Source organism: Cupressus sempervirens, chromosome 10 (genome assembly GCF_028749045.1).
Source record: "Cupressus sempervirens isolate cs-2001-9-10 chromosome 10, ASM2874904v1, whole genome shotgun sequence".
NCBI lineage: Eukaryota > Viridiplantae > Streptophyta > Pinopsida > Cupressales > Cupressaceae > Cupressus > Cupressus sempervirens.
Window position 1 is genome coordinate 907,150,128 of NC_143127.1, and position 23,484 is coordinate 907,173,611.

The 23,484-nt window shown below is 35.5% G+C and overlaps 1 protein-coding gene across 1 annotated transcript in view; it reads right to left on the reverse strand.

Moving 5' to 3' along the window:
- LOC149536937 (histone acetyltransferase of the MYST family 1-like) overlaps window positions 1-14,581 on the reverse strand; it is a 58,368-nt gene extending 43,787 nt beyond the window's left edge. Inside the window, exon 1 of the mRNA XM_089806195.1 lies at window positions 14,109-14,581. Coding sequence (XP_089662321.1) covers window positions 14,109-14,463 — 355 coding nt within the window. The 5' untranslated portion in view covers window positions 14,464-14,581. The remainder of the gene's footprint in view (window positions 1-14,108) is intronic.
- Between the last annotated feature and the right edge of the window lie 8,903 nt (window positions 14,582-23,484).

A 23,484-nucleotide genomic window follows, 5' to 3' on the forward strand; every position in this document is an offset into this window, starting at 1 on the left:
TAATATAATACTAAAGAATAATAAATAATTACTTAATCTGTACACCAACATCCTTGATTATCCTCATCATAGCTAATGTGGTAATTATACATATAACACTGAATTTATTTCACCCTTCTTGTTGTTGAAGATAGTAGCTACGATAGAGATCTTTATTTCTAGTAATAAGGACGTTATTACCGTTATTGTTACCATCAGTTGAAAAGGACACTTAAGTTTAATTTGTAATATTAAATGTAAATGACATGTGCCATTCACGTGCATTGAAGCATGAATATTCGAAGAGTTATAATTAATTATAGAAGTTATGAGAATATCAAGAGACCTTCGGTTATAATGTGAAGTGTCGCTCCTATTGTTATGTATTCGCATCAAGCAAAGGATATTGTACACTTGATCATGTTCATTATCAATAAGGATATTTTTTGTTGTGTCGCTGGGTTTTTCCCTTCATCCTTGAAGGGTTTTCCCAGGATATTTCTAGTGTTTATTGGTTCAGTTTTGACTCCTTAATTATTGTTTATCACCATTGATTTCTAAACTAAAAACTTAGCATGGTATCAGAGCCAGGATAGATATCAGCTTATAAGAAGGTTTTCTTGTTTAGATTGTTTGCTTATATTCTCTGTGATTTTTCGGTGTATCTCTTAATTTGGGTGTTATTTATTATTGATCAATGTTTATGTGTAACTGTATTGTATTGATCCTATGTCGAGGATCATCTATTTTCTTAATCTTGTTGTGTTTCTGTGGAAGTGTCGACTCTCAAGCCATGTATGTTCAATGGTGATCTTTCCTATACTCATCCAGAGCCATTTGAAAAGTGAAGGCCTCTATTTTTCGTGGTCTCTTTGGTTGCATACTCTAATTCTACGACAATGATTACTGGAGTCTTTTATCTTGATCTTCTTCTCAAAATCTTATACCTCCCGTGTCATTAAAGATTCTCTAGTAGTGTTTGTTCCCATCATTATGGATCAAGGAGATCTGAGGAAACAGAGTTAAAGGCAATACATAAATGCCTGCATTCAACCGCCTGTCAAGCAACACACATAGCTCACCATCGCCTCTATCTTCACCGAGGTTGTCTTCACCGCATTTAAGGCATGGGAAAAGATAGAGTGGTTGCATGCAGGGCAGAGTTGCACAACCTCTGAGCATCTTGATGTTTATGCAGAAATTCATGTGGCATTTGCTCTATGAGATTCTGCACCATCAGGGATTATTTTTGTTCGCACCACTGAGTTATATAGTAGGAATGTTTTTTTACATGGGGACAATGACTTTTGATGCTAGAGAAATCGTCGACCATTATCCTAAGCAGGGATCTGTGTACAGAAGCCCGCAAGTTTTCAAAAATCTTTGGCCTGCAGTGCAAGTTGACAACTAGACATATAACACGAGTGGTATTAGTGAGGGTGCAAAGTCGTGGGCTATTGATAGAAAGATTGGGGTGCGGAAATAAAAGTTGAAATCCTACTAAGGTAATGGTATAGGTCAAAGGATTCATAGAAGTAGCATTCGAATGGTGGAGACATTTCAAAGGTAAGTCTTAGCTTAATCTTTGATTGATTTGATAGAGAAACTTGGATTGAAAATTTTCTGCATTTCTCGTCTGTTCATTCATCTAACGTTTTCAATGTGACAAGTTTCTATATGAGTTTCCAATAACAGCACCACCTTGGAGATTGTAACAAGTTTCTGCATGAGTTTCCGCCATAATTAATATTTCGTGTGTTGTGGTTTCGTTCTTTCACAACAGTTGTCTGTAGAATGTGACGGGATTTAAATTGATGATTGTCTACGTCAATTTTTCCTAAATAGTCATGATGAGTCTTCAATGTTGTAATGACCCTCCTCAAATCTGCTCTCAAAAATGCTGATGAAAGCTCAAGGAATTTCATCAAACAATTCACATGCAAGGGATGTATGACTGATATAGTATTTTAGCTAGCTTTAAATGACTCTTTCTTCAATTTGCATCAATGAGAATCTTGTGCTAGAAGACTCCAAATGGACTACACAATGACCTAACATGAGGGTGCTACTAATTTTGACAATATTCAGTGCATATATATGATCTAAGCATGAGACATGAACACCTACAGCCAACTGGCATTTTTACAAACAATTGGTATGCAAACTAACTAGCTAATAAATAATGATATTGAATTGCTTAAATGACACCAGCAACTATTATCTTCTTAATTGCAATGAAATTTCTAATACAATGCTCATGAAATACGGCCAAGACTTTTGGCATTTACATGGATTACAAAATGATAATGCTGGTATAATGCACACTTACAGCTGAAACTTATAATACCCTAAAAAACAATACTAACAAGGGAACCTAGTTGTAGATGGCTGTAATTATTTCCTTCAATGCTACCCCTTCTGCTTTGCTTTTCCGATTTGCTTTTTCGAACTGCTTTTTCGGATCTGCATTTTGAACTGCTTTTACGGACTGCTTTTTCAACCTGTTTTTTCAGTTCCGCTTTTTCGAACTGCTTTTACAAACTGCTTTTTCAGCCTGCTTTTTCGGTTCCACTTTTTCGGACTGCTTTTTCGTACCTTCTTTTTCGGATGCTACCATGTTAAATCTCAAGACCATATCTTTCAATGGCGTCAAGATTTCCAACTTGAAGGGATTTCGTCCTTCAAACTATTCAGACATAATCTCCAAAAAATTTCTCAATTTCTTTGATATTTCCAAGCATACTAAAAAGAAGCTCTTCCCTTTCTTTTATAGTGTTCTCACAAGAGCTCAATCCTTCGTTTTCTCCATGTGGGATAAAACATCACTCCCTTTATGTAACTTATGTCTCCAATGTGTTATAAAATAAAGGGGACTCTTTTAATTTAAATATTTCCCACAAACTATAGTCTATGCATTAATAAATTTAAATATTTAAATTTAACTTTATAAAATAGCTTTATCAATGCATAACAAATCTTATCAATGATAAATAAACAAGTCTTATTGTCGATTTTAAACAATTACCATCGACATACCGCTGCCACTGGATGTCCGACCATATCCAAGATGACTTACTATAAATAGTAAGTATGCCCAAAGTTGCCTCAAAACCCCACAGAAAGACCTGCAACTGAAACTATCTAGGCCAAATGGTCTCTAAGTCCCTTTAATGTCCTAGTTAGCCTACGGGACCGTGGGGAAATAGGCTAACAACAACATCATGCTATAAATGCTAAAAAAGGAGACATTACAGTCCGCCCTTCCCAAAATTGCTTGTCCCCAAGCAATGGTCAAACAACAACCCAATCAATCCGCCTGGATCCCAAATGTAGTCATGAACTATACTGTTGTCAGTCAACATAGGCTCCTGCAACAACCTCTGAAAATTAACCAAGAGGAATCCATAATCAAATTGGCGAATACAACTCACCCAAACTCCAAAGTCAGGAACCCATGAGAAACAAGCTCTCGAAATATCAAAACCCAAGTAGAGTAGATAACCCAAACTGCCAACATAGTAAATACCATCAACACATCCCACTAGCCTATGTGGAATGTACAATACAATTCTGCAACAACGATGAATACTCCCGCATGAAACTGCACCAAATACAGAGAATCCGCACACTGCACACCTACTGCAATTAACACAACTCTGCAAATCACCAGTCATTGTCTCATAACCATAACACCCATGCACTGCTGATGGTGAATAGTCATTACACGATAGATAGCAAAAACGAGAGCCCAGACCAAACCTATCTGCCATCAACTCCTCAACACATGGATCAAAAGCAAACCGATGAACATATCCTACAGTATAATGCCGGTAAAAAGAACCAATCCCAGTCAAAGACTCATCCTACAAACGTGATACAAACAACTGTGACTGATCATCAGCTAAGTCAGAGGATGATATAGCCAAGAGTGCAGAATCAACAACATCACTAGTCTTTGTGCCCTCCAAGTCAAACATATCACAATGCTCAGCTGCATCGCCCAACTCAGTTGAACCTGCCTCTAGTGGAAACAGACCAAATATGCCAATACTAGTGTCGTGTACAGATATATCCTCATCTCCACTACCTCTATCAACCTCGACCATGGACATCCGCGGATCACCAGACACCACGATCCGTGATTGTACAGAATCCGGTAAAGACTACAGTCGCTCTAACTCCATGATCACCTTAGCCAAATGAAACTGTGACTCCTCGAAAGCCAACTGTGTACTTTCAAGAATCTCAGAAGTCACCTCGAGCTACTGAGTAAGCTCACTCACCTCATCTTCCTTGGCCAATAATGCATCATATGCTGTACTCCCCCACTCCATAAGATAATCTCTATCGGCTACCAACTACATCTAATTCTGTCTCAGAATCCGAATAGCCTCCCATAAAGAGTGGATCTTTGTCAAGGAAAGATAACTACCTCCCTGCTCATCACTAATAGGAGAACCCCATCCATAAACTGCTAACAACTGACAAGCAGCGTCGAAATGTTGGCAAGCGATAGAAATGTCTCGTTCACTAACTCTCAACTAACTAGACACATGATGGCACTGGCTAGACTGTCTCCTACAAGCCTCCTCTGACGCACTGTCTAAAGGAGTATCCTCAAAGTTACTAGTCTCTAAAGTATTACCATCCATATCCTGCGAATCAACTCCAAAGCTCATATCAACATACAGAGTATCAAAAACTGTAGCACTGCTATCCAACTCTTCTATACCAAAAGAAATTGCCAAGGAAACTAAGTCTTCAAAACTGCCCACGGCATCCTCCTGGATGTCATCAATGCCAATATGATCCTGGGACTCATCTGTACACACTGCCAAGTATGAAAGATCATCAACACATTCCAACAAGAATGGTCGACTGGATATATGAACAAAGCCCAACACCGGTGTATAAAAACTAATACCAACATCGGACAAGCTGCTAGCACAAGAAAAGACAACACCGTGCAATCTGCTAATCAAATCCACGATAGCACCCAAACAATCACTGCTACCAAAAAGTGATAAAGATCTCCAGTCAACTAAATCCCAAACGCCAATATAACAATCTTGAGTCCATATCCGTAAACTAGAATCAGCTGGTAACTCAAGCAAACTCCTCACCTGGGTAATATGACCAATACCAACTAGCTCCACATACCTGTCTGACATTGTCCCTATATCCTGGATGTGAATGCAAGATGAACTCGCAACATTATCAACGACCACATATGATCTGCCTACTGCAGAAAGCTGAGTATCAGGAGTGCAAGATGAAACTAAACTCAACTCCATGCCATGCTTATCCCTATGTCTCTCCCAGTCTTGTAATGCCAATGGAGTATTCACCAAAGAAGCTCGAGTGTCCTCAAGCTTGCGAGAAAGCTTGTCAACTTCCTCCTCCTTTCTCCTCAGGCATTTGAATAGTCTCCAACAAGGCTAAGAAGATGGTCACAATTTGATAGATGTAAATAACTCAACTTCATCGTTCCCATTCCTTCCCTAATCGCCTGTAAGTCAACACAAGAAGACTTTGCCTGAACTCCCTTATGTCTACCTTGTAACTAAATCATCCAAATGTGATCCTCTATCATATCCCGCATCCTGTCATGATGAGATAATGAAGTCACAATACTGTCTTTGCTCACCTTCAACTGGCTGGACAAATCATGCGGAGTTCTAGCAGCCTCAACCTCATGTGACGAAGCATCTAACTGTGCCTGGTACTCTTTCTCAGCAAAGTCATGAATGCTCACTTTCTGATCAACTGTACTATCCTCAAACATGACAGTATCCTCAACTACAGTAACTTCATCCAGACCAACTGTACTGGAATCACTATCTATGTCAATCACGCAATCTGGTGTGTCTATGATATCACCTTCTGATGCAACTGGCTCAACCTGCACAACATCTGTAATCCCTTCTGCCTGTGAAGATGATGCAGATAAACCATTACCTGAAAATGTGCTAATGTCTCCCTGTATCGAATCCGCATGTCTGTTAAACTCCTCATACAAGTTTCTGCCTGTCATAGGGAAGGTACGATCCTTAGGCCTATCAATCAGGCTCTTTAACCACGTACATGCTATAGGTGACAAATTCCTCTCATACCATAAGTCTTCTACCAAAAGTTTAGAAATTTCATCCTCCCCCTCAGACAAGATTGTGAACATGATGGAGTGCATCGATGCCAATACTCTGCTGGGATGAAACTCGTCCATAATATTCCAAAATGTATTAAACATCCTACGAATGTCACTAATACAACCAATTGCCAGCATAATATTTTCAAATCTACACCTTGCAAATACTTCAAGTAATCTTGCCCTCTTTGTGAAATAAGGGTCCCGAATGTTGTCCAACTTTTCAAAGCTTTTTACCATGGCATGAAGTACCTCTTTCATAATCTGATCGTCACAAGAATCAAGGCCAGCTATTATCCTCATGATTTCACTAATGCAAGAGAGAGTTGTAAGTCTTATTACCTCATCATGATGTCTCAATAATCGGGGCTTAACCAACGAACCAAATGCTGGAGATAAAGCTGTTTGCATAGCATCGGGTCTTGACTGATCAAACTTGCCTAAATAAGTTTCCAACTCCTCCAAAGTTCTTAGAAGGTCCTCTGTTTGCTGAAATGGACAATCTAATTTCTTCTTTACATTGTGCATTCTTTCTTCCAAATCCTTGTCTCCTGTTAAAGCCATACTGATAATTGAATTCAATCTGAAATAACCCAATCAGGCTGGCAAGAAACTGCTCTGATACCACTGTAATGACCCTCCTCAAATCTGCTCTCAAAAATGTTGATGAAAGCGCAAGGAATTTCATCAAACAATTCACATGCAAGGGACGTATGACTGATATAGTATTTTAGCTGGCTTTAAATGACTCTTTCTTCAATTTGCATCAATGAGAATCTTGTGCTAGAAGACTCCAAATGGACTACACAATGACCTAACATGAGGGTGCTACTAATTTTGACAATATTCAGTGCATATATATGATCTAAGCATGAGACATGAACACCTACAGCCAACTGGCATTTTTACAAACAATTGGTATGCAAACTAACTAGCTGATAAATAATGATATTGAATTGTTTAAATGACACCAGCAACTATTATCTTCTTAATTGCAATGAAATTTCTAATACAATGCTCATGAAATACGGCCAAGACTTTTGGCATTTACATGGATTACAAAATGATAATGCTGGTATAATGCACACTTACAGCTGAAACTTATAATACCCTAAAAAACAATACTAACAAGGGAACCTGGTTGTAGATGGCTGTAATAATTTCCTTCAATGCTGCCCCTTCTGCTTTGCTTTTCCGATTTGCTTTTTCGAACTGCTTTTTCGGATCTGCTTTTTGAACTGCTTTTACGGACTGCTTTTTCAATTCCGCTTTTTCGAACTGCTTTTACAGACTGTTTTTTCAGCCTGCTTTTTCGATTCCACTTTTTCAGACTGCTTTTTCGTATCTGCTTTTTCGGATGCTACCATGTTAAATCTCAAGACCATATCTTTCAATGGCGTTAAGATTTCCAACTTGAAGGGATTTCGTCCTTCAAACTATTGAGACATAATCTCCAGAAAATTTCTCAATTTCTTTGATATTTCCAAGCATACTAAAAAGAAGCTCTTCCCTTTTTTTTATAGTGTTCTCACAAGAGCTCAATCCTTCGTTTTCTCCATGTGGGATAAAACATCACTCCCTTTATGTAACTTATGTCTCCAATGTGTTATAAAATAAAGGGGACTCTTTTAATTTAAATATTTCCCGCAAACTATAGTCTATGCATTAATAAAGTTAAATATTTAAATTTAACTTTATAAAATAGCTTTATCAATGCATAACAAATCTTATCAATGATAAACAAGTCTTCTTGTCGATTTTAAACAATTACCATCGACATAACGCTGCCACTGGATGTCCGACCATATCCAAGATGACTTACTATAAATAGTAAGTATGCCCAAAGTTGCCTCAAAACCCCACAGAAAGACCTGCAGCTAAAACTATCTAGGCCAAATGGCCTCTAAGTCCTTTTAATGTCCTAGTTAGCCTACGGGACCATGGGGAAATAGGCTAACAACAACATCATGCTATAAATGCTAAAAAAGGGGACATTACAAATGTCAAGTCACGTTGTAGCGGGCAAGAGGACCTTCGTCTATCTAAAAAGCTTGGCATGAGATAGTATGCGCTCAAGTGGTCTCTTTTTGTCTAGGAAGGTGTTAATTAAGCTATTGAAAATTTGAGAAGCACGATTACCTAACTATTGGAAATTACTTTATATCTTTGTAACCATTGACTATCATTATCACCGTATCGGGTTATTTTAAGGTGGTCAAACATGTCATAACGGTAGGAGCATATCTCATCTAGGAAAAGAAAAAAATTGCAAGTGTCGACAAAATTAAAGAAATCAATTGCCTATAACTAGATTCGTATTTGTAGACTTTTGTCATTCTTGAGTCGTATCTGTTTATCTTCAGGATTTATTCTTGTATATTTCGCTTTGTCTCCTACTATAGCTTGAGTCAATATTATCAGATTTTTAGGTTTAAAGTTATAAGGAGGAAAGCACTCTAATGGAATATATAATGGCTCTTGAAACACCAACTATTGCATCATAAATGGCTTCAACCGTTGTTGGCTGGACTATGGTTTCTCACCAGCATAGAGATAAGTATTTTATTTACTTCGCACAAATCATAAATTTTTAACTGGAAATAGAATGTTTTTAGCATTGATATTTATGATCAATTGATAGTTGATTGCAGGATGCAACAATATAATGATTATACTCCAAAAGGAGATGTTGAGCTTTCAAGGGAGATTTTAGCTTCAAAGAGAGGCTTCATAATTAAGAGGGACTGCTTAAGGAATCTCCTTCATTCTCATTTATGATTGTGATGCTTGTGGTATCTGTAAAATTTGAGACTTAAATGGAACCGAATCTTGCTTTTATTATACCTATTTCTATTCTTTTGTGAATAAATAAGATTGTAAGATCAGCTATGATAACTCTTTCACTATGCGATAGTGAACATCATGTTGAGAGAGTTCGTGATGTCATCACGTTGAGAGATTCCATGATGGGAGTTGGATGTCATGTTGAGAGATTCCATGACAGTTCACGTTGAGAGAATCCGTGAATAAAGGCTTAGCTACAAGTCTTGCAAATCTTTTCATGTTGAGTGATTCCATTTTAGGGTTTCATGTTGAGTGATTCCATGAATATGAGTAATTGTTACAGGTTTTCATGTTGAGCGATTCCATGAATATGAGTAATTGTTACAAGTTTTCATGTTGAGCGATTCCATGAATATGAGGAATTGTTACATATTTTCATATTGTTACAAGTTTTTATAGGATATTTGGGATGAGATTTCATCATTGACATTTTAGTTGCAGTTTTGTGTGATTGTTCAACTAAAGATCTCTCTCTGGCTAAGAGGGAGTGTTGAAGATAGTAGCTGCGATAGAGATCTTTATCTCCGGTTATAAGGGCGTTATTACCGTTATTGTTACCATCAGTTGAAACGGACACTTAAGTTTAATTTGAAATATTAAATGTAAATGACATGTGCCATTCACTTGCATTGAAGCATGAATATTCGAAAAGTTATAATTAATTATAGGAGTTATGAGAATATCAAGAGACCTTCAATTATAATGTGAAGTGTCGCTCCTATTGTTATATATTCGCATCAAGCAAAGGATATTGTACACTTGATCATTTTCATTATCAATAAAGATATTTTTTGTTGTGTGGCTAGGTTTTTCCCTTCATTCTTGAAGGGTTTTCCCAGGATATTTCTGGTGTTTATTGGTTCAATTTTGACTCATTATTGTTTATCACCATTGATTTCTGAACTAAAAACTTAGCGCTTGTAAGATTATACTGATCTCATAAAATATCAATCATTTTTTAAATAAACATTATTTACATTACTTATCTATTTTAAGAAATTCACAATGTTCTACGCGTGCATTCATATATACATATATATATATATAGAGAGAGAGAGAGAGAGAGAGAATTGTTACTAGATATACTTCCAATTATAATGTCCATATCATATTAAACATATAAATGAATATTTATGAAATGTTCATTACCAATAAAGCATATCTTAAAATATTTGGGTGATGCCTAAAACCTCTACCCATTTATATTTGTATGCTTGTTCGTTGCTAATAATTTGCCTCCCTTGCCTTAGTTATATCGCACACCACCTATACATGTCATTTTAATTTTCCTCAACTATTATATACTCTCACTTGTCTCCAAAACATGAACTGTTGAATGCAATACACAAGTACATACACGATGGGAAGCCCACAAAATATCTTGTTCGCACAATCTACTCGACGTGGTATAGGCTCTTGTTCGCACAGTCTACTCGACGTGGTATGCTACCTTACACCACTATGTCCCAAATCAAACTCCATCAGATGCACCACACTTGCCACTGACAAAAAAAGAAAAAGAAAAAAAAAAGAATTTCATCTTGATTTTGTATATTAAATTTGCCAAAAAATTGTTTTAGGGCCTAAGCCCTGCTAATGTATATGTTGTTTAACAACACCCAACCAAAAGCTAACACCATTTCTCCCACCGAGAAACCAATGACAATTCTATACATATTGAATACTGAATTTGACATATGAAATGCCTTTCAACCTATATACAATCCAAGATAATTACAATGAGGTCAACGGTTGCACTTAGCTCATTATCAGTGGCCAACACTCTCAATAGCATCATATCTCTTGACATAGAGATATTCAAGTATTTAATCAACCCGTGCGATTTTCCAATCTAATAAGTCAAACCCTTCATATGGCTCTCACAATCCAAAGGTCCATCAATCCCTCGTGAGCTTTTCAAGCTTTCTACATTTATTTCTACAGAGTTGGATTCAATGGAAACTCCAGTATGGGATAAATCCATCTCTTAGTGGCCCATCTTTATTAGCTATGCAACCTCCCATCTTCATGTCTTGCATGTGACGTGAGTAACCCACATGAGAGTATTAGCTACGACTAGGAGCACCAATATCCACCTATCACAACCCTAATCTAATCATCACATGATGCAAAATTTTGGAGTATGCGGCAGTGGACAAGACTCTTATATACTAAGAGATTGGATCAGCAAACATCAAAACAATGCTTCCCAATTTCACAGCTACTTCTACACAGCACAAGAATCTCATGCCTCCTTCATAACAAATCATAGCATAATATATTATTGATTCATTGGTGTCTCCCGAAAGTGGCTATGAAGTATTATTTGTGAAACATTGATCACAATTGGCAATGGAAATATAGACCTCTTGAAATATAGTTTGAAGAATCAATCGTCAGTACCATTGAGAGATCAATTTCTCTTCAGACTTTATTGATTCTCATAACTCGTTAATATACAAATTTAATCTCTGAGTCACAATATTTCCTTACTATTGAAACCTCACAAGTTGGTATAGAACCTACTCTGATGCCGTGTTGAGTTTCATGGATCGCTGCAAATGTACTAAGCTTTGTCGGATGTACTGGTATGTGTTCCAAATGGCAGCAATCTCTTATTTATAATGAGCATAAGCTATGACGAGACATGTTCATGAGACATGTCTATTAACTGATTAGATAATTAATACAATAATAAATTTAATCATATATACTTATATCTCAAATATAACGAACACATATATTTAAATTATATCTCATATATAATTATATACATAGGTTTATCCGACAGAAGCTACCAAACATCAATACCTTTGATCCAAACATTAAATCTAAATCTAAATTCAGATCTAGGTTAGAATCTCAACTCTAGTATGCTCATCACCTCTCACACCAAAAAGCAAATCATCTATAAAAAGCTTCAAACCTTGTTAATGGGGTCTTCTTATGGAGTTAGATGTATAGGGGGTAAGAGGTTTGACAAGGTTATTGCGTGCGTGTAGAGTTGAGGACAATAATTTGTTTGTTGGTGTCGTTTAAAGGTACCTCTGTCTTTGACTCTTTAGTGCTTTTAGCCCATTGTCATGATGTAAACTCTATTGATATCTATTAATGCAATGGAAGCTGGCCCTATCCAACTATCTATCTAATATATATAGATATAGATGGTTGGCTTAGATGCTCATTTGAGATATATTCAAACTCAAAAACAATCAAAGATTATTGAAATATATAATGATACTTCCACTTGTAACATCGGAAGAAAATGCTAAAAGACAATGAAAGAACTCTCTAATTCCATTACAAACAAGTTTGGCAAAATAACAAGTTAGAAATCAACGTCAAAATTAGGACAATCTATGGTAGTTAGGTAAGTGTTCAAATTTCGCAAAAGATATGTTTTCTAAAGATAAATTACAAAAACGTGCAATCAAAGGGAAAATATAGGTTTTCTTAAAAAGCATTGAAAATGGGATAATCTACAATTATTGATCAGAGTCTCAACATCAAACCTCACAACACACACTATGATATTCAAAGCATAAAGTATTTAAAAAACATAAAGAGTGATATAATTATACGAGCCCAACAAAAAGCACGGAGATGGGCAAAAAGGTTTCAAATTAGGGTAATATGCCGATATGTGCTCATTGGGAAAGGGTTCCAACCTTGCAGTGTACAAGATTAAGAAAACTAAATTTTAAACATATGCTGAAAAATCAAATCCTAGAGAGAAGATAGGGGTTATCAAAGCTAAACAACAAACAAATTTAGGCCAATATGTAGGTGATTATGAGAGGATTAAAATAGCTGGAATATGACTAACACTATTTTAAAGGGACTTGAACAAAAAATCAAGACAACTTACATTGCCTTTTAAAAATAGGATAAAGATAACAGAAGAACCCCCAAGGAAGAAAATTGGTTTTTTAAATAAAAGCTAGACCACTTCAGCACAATAGCAATATGTGTTTTAAGCATCGCAACACACAATACCAATTTTAAAACTTAGACGATGTCATTTGTGGAAAACATAAAAACAATACAAACAATAAAAAAACTTCGAAGACAAATAACAATAATAAAACATCATGTGACAGCTCAAAAGGGTCCAAATGCCAAGGAAATAAGCTTTAAGCTAAACCTATAAAAGGAGGAAACAAACCACATGAGGAGAACAACTGTTTCTAAAAATAAATTTCAACAGTAGAGCAATACAAGTGAATTGGTCTAGGAGCACCCTGAAGGGCATTGGTAAATTGCAAGCCTCTCATCTGGGAGTTCTTAAGCTTGAGTCAACTCAAGCACCATATTGATATCAGAAATCAGTCCAAGAATTTGAACCACAAAATATGAACTACTCGCCAAATCTTTTAAAAAATCAGTTTTTAAGTTAAATTTAAAAATAAAAAAGTATAAGGAAAAAATCATTTTAAAAACTTCCGCGGAGTTGGGAGTCCCAATCCAACTACCAGAAATACAACTTCCGGAGTACTCTGATTATCAATGCTATGTTTGAAATCATGTAAAATTCGCAAACAGAATATTTTTAAGGTGGGGAAAGGGATTTTGAAGAGAAAATTACAAAACTACGACATAATGTAACAATTCAGCAAGATGTCAAATCCTGCGGAAGACAAACTAATAAAAACCAAAACAAAAGAACAGCCGGAGTGAAAAACGAAACAAAGAAAAATAACCAAAAAAAAAAATTAAAAGCAAAGACAAGTAAACGATCTTTAAAATAAGAAATAAGTCGTTAAAAACGCAAAACAAAATTAACTCCAAGTTGATTCCAAGTTCAGTTAAAAAAACCAGCTTGCAGAATTGTCGCGGAGTCCGACTTTCAGCACTGTACTTAAAATTGAGATGAGATAATCTAAATAAGATTTTGAATAGGGAAAAAAAAACGAGGGTTTAGAGCCCAAAGTACGAAACAAGGGCATCGTATAACAATTCGTCAAGGATGAGAATGCTACGGAAGTACAAGTCACGGAGAAAATTACAAAATTCTCCACATCTTTCAAAATTAAACCATAGGAACCAATTAGTCAAAAGCTCCACCCACGGAAAATCCAGTGCGACCTCGGAAAGACGAAAAATTGAAGACAAACATGAAAAGAAATTGGCAAAAGCTCACATTCTGTGTAGTGAACATAATATTCATAGTCACTTGATGCTCCGTTGGGAAACTTGCGACGCTCGATGATCTTCACCGGGTGAAATTTATCGTCGCGCCATTTGCAGAGTACGCGAGTGCCGACGTCCAGCGGGAGATCAAACCCTAATTTCCGCTTGCGCTCATTTGAGGATTCCTGTTTCACGACGATTGACGAGGCAGTGGAGGGCGTGGGTAGAGGAGACGCGTACGTAATGTCGCTCTTCCACTCTTCCTTCACAGTCACTTCGCCATTAGACACGGAAACACATGGGGCGTTTCCGTTATCGTCTGCCATGCTGATTGCACTGTTATTATCTTCTTGCAGAGAACCCATGATTTGTAATCAAAATTTTCTGGGTATATTTGGGACACCCTCTGCGTTATTCACGATCTTCGGCTTTACTTTTTGTGTTCGGTGCGCGCCCTTGTTTCTTTGTATGTTTCTCATGTCGCCACAACAGGGGAAATTCCTGCTGCTTATAATGACTCAGGTGGTGATTTTTAATACGCCTTCGTCGACTTCGACAACGTCCTACGTGTGGCTATTTATTTTTATTTTTTTTATTTTAATAATAGAAAAGTATAAGAAAAGAAAAGAAATTGTACTATAAACAAATAAATTCTATGGAAGTTTTTGGATTTTTTTATTTTTTTAATGGAGGTAGACCTACCTGCGAGCTACCAACCAGCGAAGGTCACCACATAGACAATTTAAGGATCCAATACGGGCCCACTCATTCCTGAAATCTCTTTGGCTTAAAGCCAAGGACTAAAGGGCATCCACGTCGTCAAAATCACCTGGGGCACGATCCCGGTCTCATCCCTTATGATGTCACAGCCTTCCACTCAGCAAGACTTGATCCCTAGTGGGCTCTTTGTGAGCCATTCAACTTCACCAATAGACCAAGGGTCCATTGACAGGTTTTAGCTTTTGATTGTGTTAATGTTTTGCTATCAATTTTGTTTGAGAAAATCATTGTTTTGGCAATGTTCCTAATTCTGCAAATCCAAGTACCTAACTTCACACACTTGTCAAACATGCCCAGTTATTCGTCATGAGCCAGAACATATATTTATACTCTTGTCATGACAGTGAACTAATGACCCAGCTTTCATGCCTCCAAGTGTTTGTTTGACCTATTTTTGAAGCCAAAACCAAATGCATTTTATGGTTTTCTAACATGTTTGTTTGTAGGCAGTTTCGACTAAGCAACTTTGACAGTCAATATCTTTTGACCCAAATGTCGTCATGAGATGAAATTTGATAGGATCTAATAATGTGGAACAAAGAATCAACATGTCAATTTTTAGAGCCCAATTGTTGGATTCAGACAGTTTTTAAAGCCAATCTCAAAGGCATCCAGGCATAAATCACAGTTTGCAAGAAAGTGGTAAAACAAGTTTTAAGTGATGATTCAGTGGTTGATTTTTGTTTTAAATAAGTAAATTGAGTTCATTGGATTAGTTCAAAGGCTCGGGTGTTATAGTTTTGATTTTTTTTTAGTTGGACCCACTTTGGGGCCTGACTGATTCTATCTAATCAATATTATACACAGTAAAAAAGGGGATGTACAAAAGGTGCCAAAGGAAGGCGCAAGTTGAGCAGGGCAAAAAAAGTAATATATTGACTCCACTCTTTTGTATCAGTATGAAATCTTATACATCTGGTTTCTCATTCAGTAGTATTAGTTCATAAGTAAATAAGTGGTTGTTCCATATGTGATATAAAGAAATTAGTATCATTGCAACCAAGGATATGACCTTTATTGATGTCTTTTATTATTTGATGATTGAGAAATGCACAAGGCACTATGCTCACAAGTGAAATAAAAAGAATTTCAATGAGGAGCATGCATAAGGGAAACATGGCTCCATAAAAGTCAATGCACATCAAAGTCTTATTTGTTTATCAAGATTTCTACATTATCCAAATTAATGTGAATTGAATAATAGTGTCAAATCATGTCGAATAAGTAATTAAAAGGGAGGATTATTCATTAGAAATGCTCATGAAATCGAGTAGTGGTGTTTTTTTCCTTTCTATGCACAATCTTCCTTAGGGATGAGATCTAATCCAAAGGGCGTGATGTTGACCAAATTAAGGGGAAAGCTAATGCTTATGTATGCTCATGCATTTAAGCCAAACTTGTCAGATGCCTTATAGTGAATTTGACAAGCACGAGGACTGAATGTGAATGTGGAGGTTGCATAATGCAATAGAAAATGTTTCTTTATTTTACCTTCATATTGGGTTTGAACCCATACCCACTCTCTTAGAATCCATCATTTGAAGCCCACCAGGATGCACTAGCAGTTGTTGTAGTAGAGGAAATTGAGAAAGTATGCACGAAAGAACTGGAAACTCCTCCACTTCTATCTATTGTGATTGGTGATCCAGTGCTTGAGGAAGATAGATACTTTCTCGATGTAGATGATGAAATAGATCCAGATTTAGATGCAAACAAGGATGAATGTGAATTTACAAGTGGTGACAAACCTCTGAAGTCAACATTTATAATGAAGACACTGTATGGATTATTTATAAGTTGGGCATGTGGGTTTCTATTGGAAATATTTTCATGTTTTAAGTTAAAAGATAGAGTATGCCATATCTTTGTGTATTTCCAATCAGCGTCTAACTTCATACTATTGGGAGTTGTTTGAAAAATCATTGCACAAAGACAAGTCATGAGATGAAGGAATGAGGCATTTACAACAACGTTGGTTTTAATAGAAGATGTTGACTCGAATTATGTATGATAAAAATCTCTACATCACAATTTATAAAGTCTATAGATGAAGACAATGATGTTGTTGCTAAGGAATCGGAGATAGAGTGATGCGTCAAAGGTGGAGGAGGGAGTCTGGAGTCAGGGTCGAACTGGTGCAAGGATCATGAATTTTAGAGTTCTTCTTCACGCATTATGCATGTTGTTTGTCAATGCCAAGCATACAAATCATTTCAGGATCTTCCAAACAGACACTCTCCCCTTATGCGATGTTTAATGTGTGGTTTCCATATCAGCAATGACTAGGGAGTTAGACTATCCCATGGTTACACCAATCGCCAACTTTGGGAACATGGGAATATCTCTTCCTCACTCGGATCCCTGTTGCTCAGCTTAGATCATGTTAGCTTAACAAGCCTTAAACAATTCATTAGAATTTGCCACTAACACCATCAATTGTGGGTGGAGCAGGGGTGAATCTTCAACCAACTCATGTTAGTAAAGCCTTGACCACCCCTTGAGCTTTTTGAGTTTTTTTAGGGGCTATGAATCATGGGAAACTGACCTGGCTTCTATGCTCGAGGTCAAGGCATAAAGGTCAACTTTTTCTCTAATTATTGTTCTTGCCCTAGATATAAGGACCCTTGGCTTAAAATAGACTCTTAGGTAAGCCTTCTGATTCTCATCTTGCTAGAGAGAATGCCCAATCACTTTGTTTGTTAGTCAGGCTTTGATGTAGGGGAAGAAATTGAATAAATCTTCGACCCCACCCCTGCCCCCACCCAAATAAATAAAAAAGACCTTACCTTTTTAATTGTCAAATAGCATAGTAAAACATCACTAAAGTTGATACTCCTCTGTTCTGTTGGAGCACCGAGACACAAGGAATGATTAGAAATAGACCACTATACAATGTGATGTTTTCTCGATTATCAGATCACCGTAGGTGAGGAGAAATCTTGATAGGGTTTAAGGAACAAGCCAAATCCCAAGCATATGATCTTGCAGGAGGTTTTCAGTGGGTTTTGATTTGTGAAAAGTATGGTGTGTATATTGGATTTTTAGGTGAAAAGAAATGTCCTACATTTGGTAGATAAAGGAAAATTCTAATATTTATATGCACAAACACACAGAAGTGAGTTGTCTTAAAAGGCACCTATTTTTTTAAGGCAAGAGCTCGCATATGGAGGGGCCCATCCGACCAGTTGGCAACGATGACATGAAACAAATTTTGAACCAAAATGTAGTGGAAGAATGATGATATCAGCAATAACCCCAATTGTAACACCCCGCCAAGGGATCTAAAAGAATTCACCTAAAATTTTACTAAGTTTGTCAAACATTTTTTTTTTTGAACAAGAAAGAATATCATACACATCAAACATAAAGTAGTGGAAGCAATAACATACAATCATACATAAGCAACAAAACAGATTACATTTTTTTTAAGGATCCCAAGACGTTGAATCACATTTAAATATAATTAATACTAAGTCTAAAAAATACCACATCCATATTAAAGAATAATTAAAATTCCAATGTTCAATTAATAATATACATTTGTTCTAAATGCCACTTGGCAATAAAATTCAAAATGCTCAATCATCCATTGTACATGTCACAGGGTATGAAAGGCTAAAAGAATATATATTTATAAAAATTGAATTACATCATCCTTCTCGGATTCATGATATAAAGTACAATACCATAAATGAAACTATCCATCATAAAAGATATATCCATCCATCATAATAATTCAAAGATAGAATGAAAGGAAATGCAGACAAGAAAACTCCAACCACGGTAGCAACTGACAGATCTTAATGCTAAGAGTAAAAAGCACTACCACTTGACTGCGTGGTAACCCAAAAAGGCCCACTCCCATCGTGCTAAGGAGATAGTCTCAAGTCCCAAACAGGATATCAATCCAAATATCAAAAGTACTCTCTAGGTCTAGAAAACACTAAAAGTAATCTAACTCAAAGGTACCAAGATAAATCAACATCTAATCCTAGAGGCACACAAAGACACGTAGGAAACCTACTATGTAACCGGGCAAGTGTCATCGCAAGAATCACACCAGAGTTACATTGGAAGTCTCTTAGGACCCCGACCCCTTAGTGATCCCTATGCGGCGCTAGTATCCTCTCATATTGACAAAGCATAGTAACGATGCAAGGTCACAACCAATTGTTCTCTCTACTCCCATCCTAGTTTGTACTGACACTCGAAGCATGGGTGAGAAAATACAAAGACTCTTATTAGGTTCATTTTACTCTCATTTAGTGTAGTCATTTCACTTAAATTTAACAACTTACAATGGGTTACCCTAGTAGCCACTTAGGGCCCTGACCTCCATTGTAAGCCACTTCCCGACATTACATATAGATAACCTACCCTAGGCTCATAAAAGTATAAATTAAAGAATCATATAAAATCACCTCAGTCTTATACAAGTGACTACAAAGCATCAAAAGATAAATCACAATAACACATCAGTTCTCCACGAGCAACTAGAAAGCATTCCAAAAATATTGATTGAAGACTCAAAATGGTTAAGTCAGATATGTCATAACATGACATCATTACGAACAAATCATACAAACACCTCAGTCCTATAAAAGTGACAGGAAAGCAATCCAAATACAACTGATCGAGACTAAAAAATGGTTAAGTCAAGTAGGTTATACATTCACCTCGACGTCACACAAGAACACTGGAAAGCAATATCAATCAAGAGATCAACACACATCATAGAGCATACCAGACACATTACCATGGTTGAGTATAAAAGATCGAGATCAAAACATCATCATGACATCACAAACACCAAACTCCCGAGCCTTTGGTAACATCCTAAGACTAGTCAAAGCTAGGTCAACCCCAAAACTCCAAACACAAAGAACACAAAACAAATAGAGTATAGGTTTCATAGTTTGGTTTGATTTGAAAGCACACACTTGAGTTAAATGTAAGGTTTCAATTTTTGTTTCAAAGTACATTTCAAGTAAAAGGATCCTCAGTTTACCCTACAAGTCAACCCGTTCATTTATTCGAGTCAAATATAGAATTACCCCCCATTATATTTAAAATAATTTTCTAAAAATAATTAAAGGATAATTATTTATTTATTTAAATTATTAAAATAATTCCATTGATTAAAATAAAACAACTTGCAATTTTATAAAAAAAAATCAAGATTATTAATATTTAAATAAATCTCCATTTCTTTTTAAATAACTTCCATTATTAAAATAAATAAAATTTGATTAGATTAATTAATTATTATAAATATATATAATAATTATATTTTAAATAATTATTAAAAATTTAAATAGTTAATAAAATTTATTTATTAAATAATAATTAAAATTAATAATTAAAACTTTATTAATAATCATTATTAAATAATAATAAAATTAATTTAAAACAAACTTATTAATGAATACTATCAAATAATAATCATGATCATAATAAAATTCATTAATTATAAAATTTAATAATAATAAAAGTACCACCCTGCAATTTTGATTAAGCCGCTAGCTTTTCCCTTTGTGGTTGTCATGCGGCCTCCTATTGTCGCAGGGCTTGTGACAACACTATTGTTGCAGTAGCTACAACAGCAATATGGTTGTCAGCTTTAATAAAAGGAGGGGGGTGTGGGCATGTCCCATCCTCCCCAACACACACACACACACACACACACACACACACACACACATATCATTGATTTGATAATGTATTTTAATAGCAATTCTAGCCTTAAACTGATAGAGAAAATATGACCAACCGGTCGAATTCTTAATTAAATTTTTTGAATTTAATACAAAACCCTTCCCTGTTCAATTTCCAATTTTTAGATCTATTGAAAGAAGGATTATATTGATCATTTAAACCCCTCCATGTACAGAAGATTTCTATTGTTGCAGTACCTACGGCAACAGTATGGTTGCCGACTTTAATAAAAGGAGGGGGGTGTGGGCATGTCCCATCCTCCCCAACATAGTATATATATATATATATATATATATATATATATATATATATATATATATATATATATATATATATATATATATATATATATATATATATATATATATATCATTGATTTGATAATATATATATATTTTTTAAAATTATTTTATTTTTATAAAAATTTAAAACAACAATACCCACACCCCCCCAACCATAATATGGCTATATTTTTTTTAATAATAATTCTAGCCTTAAATTGATAGAGGAAATACGACCAACTGGTCGAATTCTTAATTGAAAATTTTGAATTTAATACAAAAATCTTCCCCATTCAATTTCCAATTTTTAGATCTATTGAAAGAAGGATTATATTGATCATTTAAACCCCTCCTTGTACATAAGATTTTAACAAACATACTAGAAATTCATAATATGAAACATTCGTCACAAGAATTATTCAGATAACCTTTTGATAGTCATGATGAGGACAGGAAAAGAAAGAGCGTAATAAACTCAGTGAATAATCACAAGCGTCTACTTGGACTCTGATGCTAATTGCTATGCTCAAGAAGATTGTGAGAGAAATTTCCCCTCTCAAAATCTTCTCTCTTTCGAAATTCTTTTCCTCTTCCAAAATTCATGGTCCTTCGAAAATGAACCCTCAATTGGTGATAAGGAGTTCTCTCCTAAAATTAGGGCACTAATTGTGCATTCACCCAAAAGGACTCCTTGCTCACCAAACTTCAACTCTTTATTATCTTTTCTTTATCATTTCCATGCACGTTTATTGAATTATTAAATAACTTTATTTAATTTTCACTTGACTTCTCTTTTCAATTAATTTATTAAATTTTAATCCCATGCACGCATAATGCAATTTTGAAACTTTTAATAAATTAATATCTTTTCCACTTTTTAATTTTTTTTCAAACATTTAATTGATAGAATATTTATTAACTTAAATAATAATAGTATTTAGCATTTATTTAAAAATGAACTCTAAATATATTATTATTAAATTAAATAAATACTATCACGTTCTAAAATTAAACTTGTAACTTTTATCTTTAAATTTAATTCTTTTCATTTAATTAATTTTCCAATAAATTAAATATTAAAATATCATAATAATTCTCTATTAAATTAAATCATTAATTTAATTATTTAATTTAACTTAATTAATAGAAAAACCACCAAAAATTTATAAAACAAAATACGAAAACCCATCATAGAAAAACACATACAAGATCAAACTAAAGGGTTATAATCACAAATTAACATCATCCGATGCATTCAGAAGGTAAACAACTCAAATACTTGTCCTAATTTTCTAGGACAAATGGCTTAAAAGTTTAGGATTTAGACTTCAGAATTTATCTCCCCTCTCTTACCATTGAGATAATGCAATAGGGTACGCTCATCCTGGGAATTCAGGAAAGTCGATACCCGGTACCTGCAATCTGCATAAAATTCATGCATGTACAAACATAATATTCTAAGCTAAATAGACAATGATAGGAAGTGGTGCATCATGTAGATCCCGACTAGTAAGTGACTACGACTCCCTTACTTAACCACATCAGAAACACCATACACAAAGAAAACATACATGCACACCATACACATGCAGTATGGGGAAAGTATCCATAAGAAAACACATGATAATCCATCTAACTAATCATCATCAATAATTGAAATCATTGAATAATCATTATGCATACATGAAGTATAGTGTACCAAGTAATCTCGTCATATAATCAACTAATGTGAAACAATACCTGATAATCTCAAAACAATACTACTAGTAATCGAGCATAAAATTGGCCTAAAAGAGTTCGACAATCATAACAGAAATGTTAACTAGGGGTAGACACTACACCAATGATGAACCAATAGGTGCCATGTGGCACAAATTTTGAGGCAGGCCTGAATCGCGTGGTTGTAGTGGTTAGGCCTAATCGTGACAACGGGGCAATGTAGTTAGTTAATTGCTTGGTGCAGTTTCACGACATTCAATGCCAAATTTGAGAAAATGCTCTGACAATGCAAAAAGAGGCAATTGCGTGATTGCAAGACAAAAGGCACAGTTAGGAGATTGAGGTGTGAAGTTGCGAAAAATCTTTAATCACATGGTCGCAGTGGTTAACCCGAGGTTAAGAAAAGAAGCTCTAATGGTGCAAAGTGTGGTTAATCATGTGGTCACCCAGGTTAAGGTAAGGTTAAGGATTAAGACTCTGAACGCTTGGAAATGTGACATCTGGCAAGGGGTAGTGAGGTGGCGGATCTGGCTAGTAAGAAGATGGCATGTGGTGGAGCCTTGTGACAAAGTCATGAGGTGGTGAAAGACCAATGGGATGGTGCTACATGGCACCCAGGTGGCAATGATAGAGTGAAGTGGACAAATCACATGATGACATGTGTTATAGGAGGGTTAACCAGGTTTGACCCGTATAAAAAAAGAGGGGGAAAATATGAAGTCATAAATAAATAAATAAATTTCCTTCAATTCAAGCGCATTAGATATGAAGGATTTAAATATATTTGAAGTATCACAAAGTTCAAATTATATTGAATTTTTAGTTTTTTCATACTTTTAAATGCTCTAAACATGGTCGTGAGCCTAGATTATTCAAATACATACTAGAGGG